Below are 11,447 nucleotides of genomic sequence, written 5' to 3'. Positions count from 1 at the left end.
AGACCATTGTGATAGTTCCTTTTTGTTCCATGTAAATGTATTTTATTGTGCAATTCAATATTCTTTGAAGACATATTGAATAAATTATAATTAGAGCTAACATATATTGATAAATTAATACATGCCTGGCACTAAGTGTTGAATTTTTTTATATGAAGCAAAGATATACTTCTTTAGTGTTAATGAAGGAATATTAAATACTTTCAAAGGTAGGGATAATGAAAAACTTTAAGGTAATTTCTGTGTACAGAATCTAGAGATGAGAAGACTCCAGAATTAACTATCTTAAATATATAAATTGGACACAATGTGATCAATTATTGCTGTAAATTTACTTTTTAAAATCATTACTTAAGGTTGTTACATTTTACTTTATGTAAAATTATGTTCTTTAGGAAATATGTTGCACAATTTGGCACAAAAATCTATGGCCCCATGAAAAATTGATACATTTGCCAAGAGGTGGTAGAAAGGTAAGGACATAGATTGCAGTGGTTAAACATATGTACACATACAGACTTACACAGATATTTTTCACTGTTCCATTATCTATTGCTGGTTAAGAAACTACTGTAAAATTTAGTGACTTAAAACAACAGCCATCCTATATAATAAAAGCCCAATTTGCAAATCGACCGAACGGCAGAACAACCGGTCGCTATGATGAGCACTGATCATCAGGGGGCAGATGCTCAATGCAGGAGCTGCCTCCAGCCCACAGGCCCTAGGCCAGCCAAGACGGGTGCTAGCGGGGGCCCACCCCCCCGATCACCCTGCTGGTCGCCCCACAGATCAGCTCTGATTGCTGGCCAGGTCTAGGGACCCTTCCCATGCATGGATTTTGTGCACCAGGCCTCTAGTTTTATCATATTTCACTATTCTGAGGGTCAGAAATTTGAGCAGGGCTCTGCTATATAATTCCTTTGTCACATGACATCCATGCAGTCAGTAAGTGGTATTCAGCTGGTGGGTGGGCTGGGCTGGAGGATCCAGTAAAAACTAGCAGGATTCAGGCAGGGATGCTGGAAGGCAGGGTTCAGCTGGGACTAGTGACCAGAAGTCATGCACAGTAGCCTTTCTGGCATGGCAGTCCCAAGGTAGTTGAACTTCTTACATGGCAGCTCAGGGCTAACAGAGAGTATGTTTCAAGAGACCCCAGTAGAAGATGCAAGGTTCCTTATTGTTTAACCTTGAAAATTCCAGATATTCTATTTTTGAAAATCCTCATATTCTATTTTCCAAAGCAAGCCACTGAGGGCATCCTTGATTCCAGGAGAGGGGAATTCAACTCTACCTCTCAATGGGAGAAGGACAAAGACTATAAGGCCACCTATTACACAAATCTAAACCAACTGATGGGGCACCTAGCACAGCAACGATCCCCAGACTTGCTGTGTCTGGAATGTTTATGGCGATGGATAGCATTTACTTCTGCAACGTGTTCTGATCCTCTGCCAATGGAAGATGAATTCAATTCTCCAGCTATGAGCAGTTAGATTCAGGTATTCTACTGTTGCCCATTTCTTTTTCAATAAGCCATGATGACCCAAAAGTGTGTGTGTGTGTGTGTGTGTGTGTGTGTGTGTGTGTGTGGTGTCTGTTATTATTAATTTTAGAGCTTTTCCAAGTCAAGGATCATGCAAAGTCAGAGCTGCAAGAGACACCAGAAATAAATGTGTTCCTGTTTTATAGATGAGGAAATTTAGGTCTAAAGTAGCTATGTGACCTGTCCCAGGTCAGAAGCTGACTAGGGACAGAGCCACAGCTGGGATCGCCTGCTGCCATGCCCAAAGACAGGAAATCCTGAGTTATCTGTGGAGTGAGCAACCTTTCCCCTAGAAACAGCCCAGCGGGCCTTGATTCAGTACCCTATTTTATCATGAAACATTAAAAAAGCAACTATTTATTTCAAGTGCACCCATTTCATCTTGCATATCTACCCTATATCTAACCATATTCAACAAATGTTTACTGAGTGCCTACCAAGTTCCGCACATACAGATACAGCTGCTTGGAAAGGCTTTCCTTCTAGTTAGAAGGTCATAATACAAAGTGTACAGCAGTCACTTTCCTCTGGACCACTTATCCAATCATGTTATTTTATCTTGGAGTACTTCTATAGCCCCCGCTCCGCCCTTCATCTACAGAACAGACCCAGGGGCCAAGGATTTTGAGTTTTTCTGCTACTTCAAATGCCTGTTTGGAGAGGGTGTTAGTAAAAATGTCCACAGATTCAGGTGAAGGTCCAGTTGTTATTGCTCCTTTTTTTTTTTTTTTTTTTTTTTTTTTTTGAGAGAGACCTTTGCTCATTAGGCGAAGTGACAGATAGCTTTGACTTTATTTAGAGCACAGGGACTCCAGGTGGCTGCCCTAAATACAGTCTTCATAGCTTTGGATCTCCGTTTACATGGTACCTGTTCACCATTAGCTTTTGTCTTTTTCTGCTGCAGCTAATGTACTTTCCTCCTGGACCAGCAGGGAGAAGGGGAAGGGGTGTGGACAGGGCTTGCTGAGGACCGTGACACCTCCTAGACACCAGGTCCACCCCAGCCCTCCCTCCCAGAGCTGGGGAGACCCATCACTCAGCAGGAAAGGACCCCAGGGCAGGGGTCCCTGGCAGGGGAGTGGGAGTGGGGCTGAGGGTGGGAGAGGAAGAGGGAGGGTCAGGGAGGAAGGGGATGGATAAGATGCCAACCCCAATCCACCCCTGGGGACCTCAAAGGCAGGGCTGGGGCGGCTGGGGGAGAGGGGGCAGCAAGTGAGGTGCGTTCCAGGAGCCCTGGGCGGCGGCGCTCAGGCCGGAGCGGGCTGTTGGCTGCCCTGGCTCCGGGCGGGCACCGGCTCCCGCCCAAGGGGAGGAGAAGGAACCAGATGGGCGGGTTCAAGCGGTGGCGGCGGCGGTCCCGGGGCGACCGGCTCCTCCCCGCGAGTGTGGCAGTCTGCGCTGGCCGCGCCGAGGCAGTGCGGCGCCCGCCGCCGAGGATGCCGCCCAGCGCCCTCGCCGCGGCCGTGCCCCGGCCCTAGCGCGCCTGCCGCAGCCCGCGCCCCGCGCCCCGCAGCCCCGCGCCCCGCGCCCGCCGCCGCCTCTTCAATGGGCAACCTGCTCGGCGGGGTCAGCTTCCGCGAGCCCACCACCGTGGAGGACTGCGACTCCACCTGGCAGACGGAGTCGGAGCCGGAGTCGGAGCCCGAGGAGCCGGGGCCGGGCAGCGGCGAGGGCCCGGGGCAGGAGCCCGCGCAGCCCGCGCAGCCCCCGGAGCCAGCCGGCGGGCGGCCCCGCGCCAGTCCCGCGCCGGACGAGGACGCCGAGGCGGCGGGCGCCGAGCAGGTACGCGGCCCCCGGTGGCTTCGGGCTGGGCCGGGGCGCCCTTGCCCCGGGCGCCGGGAGGAAGGACGTCGCCGGCGAGAGGAGCGAGCGCCCGCCGAGCTGTCCCCGCGCGGAGGGCCGGGGCACCTGGCGGCGGCTGGTCCTCGGCGGCCGGACCCCTCTGTGCCCGCGGCCGCCCCGCCGCCCCGCGCCCCGGGGGCCTGCGGTGGCCGGGCGCGCCGCGCCGATCGCCGCCGATCTGGGGCCTGATCGCAGGCACGGCCAGGAAGTCCTGCAGGCAGAACCCAACTTGAATGAGTGTTTTCGCTGCCTCTGCAGCGCGGCTGGGGGATGCGAAGGTGGGGTGGGAGGACCCTGTCTAAAAATAGCGGTTGGTGGAAGCCGGTCTAGTGCGTGTTATTGGTGCAAATTACCCGGAATAAGGTGGGACCGCAGTTGATCGGCAGCGAGCGCTCTCCCCCCCGGGGGCGTTTGCAACCGGTAAAAGTAGTGTGGAAGGTCCCCATCCGAAGTTAAAACGCCACGGTTTTCACCCACGAGGAAGGCCTTTCAACGGAGGCGGTCAGGGCGCTCTTCACCAATCTTATTTCACGCAGAGGACTTGTTGATCCACCTGTGCTTAAGTCATTTGCCTAACACAATTTGGAGGAGAGGTTAGCCAAGAGATAAATATCCCTTGTGCCCTCTGAGGCAACAGAAAATAATTCAGCAAACTTTAAAAAGGAGGAACTGTCTAGCCAAACCTCTGAGGAAGTGTGCATCGTAGAGGCATTGACTGTTGGCTCTGCAGCGGGCCCTCCTCGGTATCAGCGATGGGAAAAGGAGCGTGAAAAAAAATGGAGCCCAAAGAACCACAGGTTCTCTGCTCAAGTAGGGGAATCGCCCCCTCTAAGTACTACAGCTGAGGCTGCCTCAGACCGCTTGTTGAGGATCTCTGTTTAGGTCAGGAGGAAACATACAGTCTTAGTGCGAGCTCTATGCTAAACAAGTTATTTTAATCGACTGCAATTTTGGGGGTGGGGTGGGAGTTGCTGGTTTTAATTCTCATTTTAGAGAAGACAGGCCTCGAAAGCAGCTTGCTAAGGATCATCCAGAGAGAGGAGAATGCACACCCAAGCATATACACATATCGCCACTGTCAGAATCTTAACCTGTTGGAATTGTGAATATCCCTCTGCCCCTTGGTTCTGGTCTGCTGCTGGGTCATTTTGCATTGCGAATTCCACCCCAGGAAAGTACTGCATGCCGTATTCTATATTTTCCCCTTCCATTTGTCTCCCAGTTAAGTAACGGTCTAAAGAAGTTTGGGTTATCAAAACACACCAGCAGAGATTCAATCCAACAATCAGGTCCATCTATAGAAACCAACTTGATAATTAATGTTTCAATCAGTTAATTGCAACCCCAGCCAATGGTAGACCACACCTGCTTTCCCTTTTTTCCTTGAATGGTTGATTTTTTTCATGTTGGTATCACCACCTAACTTCTAAAAAAAAAATCGCCTTTTTAATTTTGCTTTTTGACTATCAACCCCATTTGTTCCCTACTCCACATAGTCAATTCATTTGCAAGTACTACTGGCGCTCCCTTTAAAGTATATTTCAGACTTTTTGCCACTTCCTAGTCTAAGTTAATACTTGACAAGTGATGGTGCCATTAACTCAGATGGGTAAGTCTAGGGAGAAAGCAACTTCAGAGGTTAAATCAATAATTCTCTTTAGTTCGATACCCTATGGGACATCCAAGTTGAGTAGTTAATTATGTCGGTGAATGAAACCCCAGTCCTGGAGTCCTCAGCATATAAGACTGGTGGTATTTAAAGTCATGGGAAGATACTGGTCATCAAGGAGTGATGCAGAATGAGGACTAAGCCTTGGACACTTCACTGCTCAATTTAGAGCGCTTGAAGATGAAGAGGAGCCAAAGAGGGGAACTATTTGGTCTGACGAAAACCTCCTCTGGAGGTGTGGTACCTGACAGTGTTTCAGGAAGGAGGGAGGCATTAACTGGCACGATGGTACTGGGAGGTCCCCTGAATTGAGCACTGAGAAATCATTTGGTAAGATGGGAATTTGTTAGTGACATTCACAGGTGCTGTTTTGATGGAATGCTGAGGATGAAAGCCTGGTTGGGGTAGGTCATGGGAGAAGAGGAGGAGGCAGGGAGTAAGAGCAGCTCTGTGATGATGTTTTACTATCAAAGGGAGCAGAGCTATGGATCTGTTGTAATCAAAGGGGATTTGGGGCAAGGAAGGTTGTGTATATTTAAGGTTAGAGATGCTACAGCATGTTTGATGAGGGGAATGAGCCAGAAAAGAGGGAAATTTTGATGATACAGGAACTAGGAACAAAATCTTTGCCAGAGCAGGTGAAAAGGGATGGGATAGAGAGTGCAAAGGAGCAGAAGTTGGAGGAGCAGGGATGGATGCTGGCAGGCTGGTACATTTAGAAGTTGGAGGCGGCAGTGGTGCTCATGATAATTCTGGGCATTAGGTAGGGCATGAGTCATTACCTTCATTTCACAGATAATAAAACTAAGATTCAGTTAAGTGATTTGCTTAAGGCCTAACAAATAAGTAGCAGAGTTGAGACTCAGCCCAAGTCTCCTGCTTCCAAGTCTTGGGCTGTTGACATTATACCAAAGCAGGGGTCCTCAAACTTTTTAAACAGGGGGCCAGTTCACTGTCCCTCAGACCGTTGGAGGGCCGGACTATAGTTAAAAAAAAAACTATGAACAAATTCCTGTGCACACTGCACATATCTTATTTTGAAGTAGAAAAACAAAATGGCAAAAACACCCGCATGTGGCCTGCGGGCCGTAGTTTGAGGACGCCTGTACCAAAGTGTCTGTAATGACCCTTCACTTTTAGTGGAGCTGAAATTGATTTGTACCTAACTAGTTGGACTGGGAGCCCAGAGAGTAGGATCTAGTTCCATTGCTGTCATTAGACTCTAGGTCTTGTTCAACTTCTCTAAGTCTGGGTTACCTTGTTTCTAAGGTGGAAACACTAATAACTGCCAGCCAGGTGCGTTAGAAGAATCAGATGAAATAAAATACATGTAAGCACTTTGTAAATGGAAAAGTGCTTTCTATACAAATGTAGGATGATGATTCATATGGTTGTAGCTGAGGCTAAATAGATTCAGAAACTTGCTAGGCAGAGCTCTTTTGAAACGTGTGGGAAGGACCAGAATTTAAGCTTTTCCTTGCTTATGTAACAGAGTAGCTAATGTTAAACATCAGAGAATGTGGTGGTTAAGTGTCTCTGTACTTGTAGTAATAGTGAGAATCACACCACTTCAAAAACATGCAAAAATTGCTTAGGCAAAGCCAATCTATCAACACAGGTGGGGGTAGGAGATGATGAGAAAAGGATTGGGGGAAAAGCTCTTAATGAATGTTGAGATTTAAACTTTGTCTTCTATTTCATAATTGTCATCAGTCTCATTGTTCTTCTGAGGGATACTGGATATGAAGCACTTTATTACATATTATAGTACTACATTTAGCTTACACATGGGTTGTAAATAAATTACATTGACCTACATCTTATATTTTAAAACTTATTTAATGGTGGTGGGAATTTTCCTTAAAGTATAAATAGTATGAGTTAACTACTGTATATAAGTCATTACAGTCTGAAGTTCATTGAGAGCTTTTCATTTCTTTGTGTGTATATATTTTAAATTTGTTAATTTATATTGCATTGTATTATCACTGAATTAACACATTACTCTTGACATTGTGTATTTATTATGGTGCTATGAAGGATGGAATTTAGAAAGCTATTCAGTTTGTTTTAAAAGCCTCTTTTTCTTACATAAATATTACTTGATTTCCAAAAGCAGCTAAATATTGCAAAAGTAATGACAATTTTCTATGTAGAATTGACTTATTATCTTAACATAGTTTTTTTCAGTATTATGTAAAGTACACTAAAATAAGTTTTGTCATAGAATCAGTTGTATAACGTATGGTAAAGTATATGTCTTAAATTCATTTTGAATTCTATTCTGATGGATATTTATCCATAACATTTAGCCTCTGTATACTTTTAGTGAATAATAAAGTTTTTAATTTAGTAAAACACCTTAGGACAAATGTTATTATGTTCAAATCAGGAAGACAGAATGCCAGCAAATGTATTATTAAAAGGACTTTTATAATGTTTTCAGTAATCTGGACAGCTTGACACTTTTTGGGCTTTCTTTATGGATGGTCATTGTTTCGAGTTTGTTCTGGAAATTTCTCAATGAAATTATCTTGCTTAAACATGTGAATGGAATTTCACTTTTTATTTTAGGGAGCTGATTCCACTGAAGCAACTGCCAAACCAAAGAGAAGTTTTTACGCTGCAAGGGATTTGTACAAATACAGACACCAGTACCCAGTAAGATACAGAAAATTTTTTTCTAAAATGAATGTAAAATATTTCCCTTCTGTTTTTCTTATTTTGTGGTGCCAGTGAACAAACATTTAAGAAGGGTCATTGTGCTTTTTTAAAAATATGTGCATATGCTGGAGATTGATTGATTTTTTCCTTTAGCAGAACTTCAAAGATATCCGGTATCAAAATGACTTGAGCAATCTTCGCTTTTATAAGAATAAAATTCCATTTAAGCCAGATGGTGAGTAATCTGCTACTTTGGTAAGAAGCAAAGTCGAAATAATAAGTGTACCTAGTTATTCTTTGCTTATTCCATGGTCAGTACATTCTCAATGCATGTGTTCATTGACTGGGTTCACTTCACTGTACAGTCTAATGAGTCCCCAAATTCTAGAGGAATCACTGTGGATTAGCAATACCTTCCCACCACTTGTTTCCAGTGGCTATTATCTGACAAGGAGTGGAAGCCATTATTGTGATTGGAAAGGAGAGGACATTTTTAAAACCATAGAAAATTAGGTGATTAGGGAACCTTAGAGCTCAAATTCAGCTTCCTCATTTTAAATATAAGGTCACTAGGTCTTAAATCTTGAATGACTGACTTGTTGAGTTACTCAGTTGTGAGAGTTGGGTCTGGGTTCCAGGGTTCAGTATTCTTTTCACTGTGCCATACATGAAAATTATTCAGATCGTAATTGAAAAGCGATGTTTGTATTAGAATGATCTTTCCTGTAGACTTCCAGATTCAGGAGTCACGGAGCTATAGCAGTCCTAGTTCAGTGTCCCAATATCCTGCCTGGGAAGAGTAGGTCTCCACTCAGCTCTGCAAATAAACTTGCCTCCTTCTTCACAACTCCATAGTTGCCCTCATAGGGTCTTTTCTAAACCGATCGTCGTAAGAGGATGCAGCCACTATGGTAATATGCATATGTCACTGAGGCACCATGCTATGATTCATGGTGGGCTCCTAATTTTATTCAGCTCAAACCAGCAAAGCTGGCTTCTCTCCTTTGAGCCCTTATCTCTGTGAGGAGACCAAATGGCCCTGGCTCTTGCCCTTTGCTCTCAGTGAAAACTGAGCCAAAACCAAAGCAATGTGAGTCAGGAATGAAGGTCATGGATTGTAAAACTTCCCAGTGGTAGGGCCTTCATCTTCTCTGGTGAGCTAACTGGAGGAAGGATATCTTAATCCTGGGTGGAGTGTTTGGAGGAGGAACTCCCTTTACTGTGCACTAAGAAACACACCAGTTAGGTGTTAGGACTAAGAATTGCTGAAAGGCTAGAATCACTTTAATTAATTTTCTGGTGTCTCAAAAGTCTGCTCTGATTTGGAAGGGAACATCTGGATAAAAATGCTCTGTTGTATTTAATAATTATTAAAACACACTGCTTTATTTACTAATTGAAATAATATTAATTAAACTATTAGTATTTAAAAATATATATTTTTATTGATTTCAGAGAGGAATGGAGAGGGAGAGAGAAAGGTAGAAACATCAATGATGAGAGAGAATCATTGACTGGCTGCCTCCTGCATGCCTCCCTGCAACCCGGGCATGTGCCCTGAGTGGGAATGGAACGGTGACCTCCTGGTTCATAGGTGACACTGGCTGGGAAAACTATTAGTATTTTTTTTAGGAGTTGGGGCAAGACAATTTTTTGAAGAAATGCAATGACAAATTATTAACTTGACTCTGATTTGAATTTAATAAAATTTATCTATGTTCAATGTTTTAAATATTAAAAACATTGAACACAGGCCTGGCTGGAGTGGCTCAGTTGGTTGAGTATCGGCCCGTGCACTGAAAGGTTGCTGGTTCCATTTCCAGTCAGGATACATACCTGGGTTGCAGGTTTGTTACCATCAGGGCACATACAACTGATCAATGTTTCTCTCTCTCACACTCTCTCTCTTTCTCTCCCTTCCTCTCTCTAAGCATATCCTGGAGTGAGGATTAAACAAAACAAAAAATATTGAATACAGAGATATGACAGTATTTAACTGAATTATTTTGATATTTCTAATAGATTTATTTTGGAGATAGTAATTTAAAACAATAAGTAATGCACTCATTTTTTGTAATCTTTATCAAAAAATTTATTTTGAAATCTTATAAGATAGGTCCAGGTCAGAAATTTTAGCTAAGGTCACATAAAATGTTATTCTATTTTATTATATAAATTATCTCAACTCACACACTTTCCTCTCTAGTATGTATACACACACACACACACACACACACACACAATTGAAAAGTGCTTACACTCTTGACAGTAAGCATAAGCCTGCAAGAATGTATTTTACTAATTAAAAAGGAGGAGGGGCAATTGGAAGGGAAAACAAATGGGAAGCTATGGAGGTAGATGGTTTCAACATGCTGATAAAGCCAACAGTATGATTCAAAAGTAACTTTTTACCAAACCTTTTGAGAGTGGCCCTCTACTAAAAAATGATTTCTGGAGGAAACAAAAATGAGATAAGTTATGTTTAGAGAATATTACGTTGTTCATTTTTCTATAAAATAGACTAAATGGCCAATTAGTCTACTGAAAGGACCTTGACAGATTTAATCAGGAGGATTTTGTTATGATTTGTTATAATAAGTTCCTATAGGGGAACTATAGAATGTGACAAAGAGGACTTACTTTTTGAAACAAGGAAGACCTGTGTTCTATTTCTACATTTATTCTTTTATTAGTGTGTGACTTTGAATAAATCACACACTTTCCTTATTAGTAATATGGAGATGATAACACTGATTTGGGAGAGTTTTGCAAAGATTAAGGTAGATGATGTATACTAGATATAATATGGGCCCAACATATGGTAGGTACTCAACACCTTTTTCTTTTATCTTTCAATTTTTTTGTTAATCCTCACCAGAGGACATTTTTTCCATTTATTTTTAGAGAAGGTGGAAGGGAGGGAGGAAGGGAGGGAAGGAAGAGAGAGAGAGAGTGTGTGTGTGTGTATGTGTGTGTGTGAGTTAGTGAGTGAGAGAGAGAGAGAGAGAGAGAGAGAGACAAGGATTGGTTGGCTCCAGCAAGCGCCTCCACCAGGGCTGGGGATCGAACCTGCAACCCAGAGGTCAGACCAATACTCTAACCACTTAGACATACTGGCCATAGCTCAACACCTTTTTCTTTCAATATGTTTTTATTGATTATAGAGAAGAAGAGAGAGGGGGAGAGAGAGAAACATCGATGTGAGAAAGATTGATCGGTTGCACCCCATAAACCTGACTATCTGCCCTGACCCGAAATCGAACCTGTGACCTTTCAGTGTAGGTGACGATGCTCCAACCAACTCAGCCATACCAGGGCTTTCTTTCATTTTTCATTCCTCCTTTTCCTTGCTTCTCTCCATCTTTCTCTTCCTCCTTCTTTTCTTTCTTTTCCCCTGGGATTCATCTCAATTTGATCCTATCTAGTATTTAAAGAACTATATGACCCTTTAGGGCAGGGATTGGTAAATATTTTCTGTACAGGGCCAGATAGTAAATATTTTCAGCTTTTGGGGCCATATGGTCTCTGTTGCGACTATTAAACTCTATTGTTCTGGTGTAAAATACATAAATGAATGTTATTCATTTGTGCATGGCTGTGTTCCAAGAAAACTGTTTACAAAAACAGATGTCAGACCGTAGTTTGCCAACTCTTCTGTAGAGTAACGCTGTTCTGTAGAACTTCCTGCAATTTGAGGTATCACTTTTTAAAAAAATTAGGCCTATT

General features: G+C 43.5%; 1 protein-coding gene across 2 annotated transcripts in view; it reads left to right on the top strand.

Moving 5' to 3' along the window:
• Nucleotides 1-841: 841 nt before the first annotated feature.
• OGFRL1 (opioid growth factor receptor like 1) overlaps nt 842-11,447 on the top strand; it is a 35,043-nt gene continuing 24,437 nt past the window's right edge. Inside the window, exons 1-3 of one of the 2 annotated variants that reach the window (XM_079781434.1) lie at nt 842-3,328; nt 7,632-7,718; nt 7,878-7,956. In XM_079781434.1, the coding sequence (XP_079637560.1) occupies nt 3,092-3,328; nt 7,632-7,718; nt 7,878-7,956 (403 nt within the window). In that variant the 5' untranslated portion in view covers nt 842-3,091. Of the gene's footprint in view, nt 3,329-7,631; nt 7,719-7,874; nt 7,957-11,447 lie in introns of both variants that reach the window. The other variant, XM_079781433.1, reaches the window with a different exon arrangement.

The sequence above is a fragment of the Cnephaeus nilssonii genome (assembly GCF_951640355.1).
Source record: "Cnephaeus nilssonii genome assembly, chromosome: 9".
NCBI classification, from domain to species: domain Eukaryota; kingdom Metazoa; phylum Chordata; class Mammalia; order Chiroptera; family Vespertilionidae; genus Cnephaeus; species Cnephaeus nilssonii.
The sequence above is the reverse complement of the archived record's forward strand: the minus strand, read 5'-3'. Positions and strand labels throughout refer to the sequence as shown.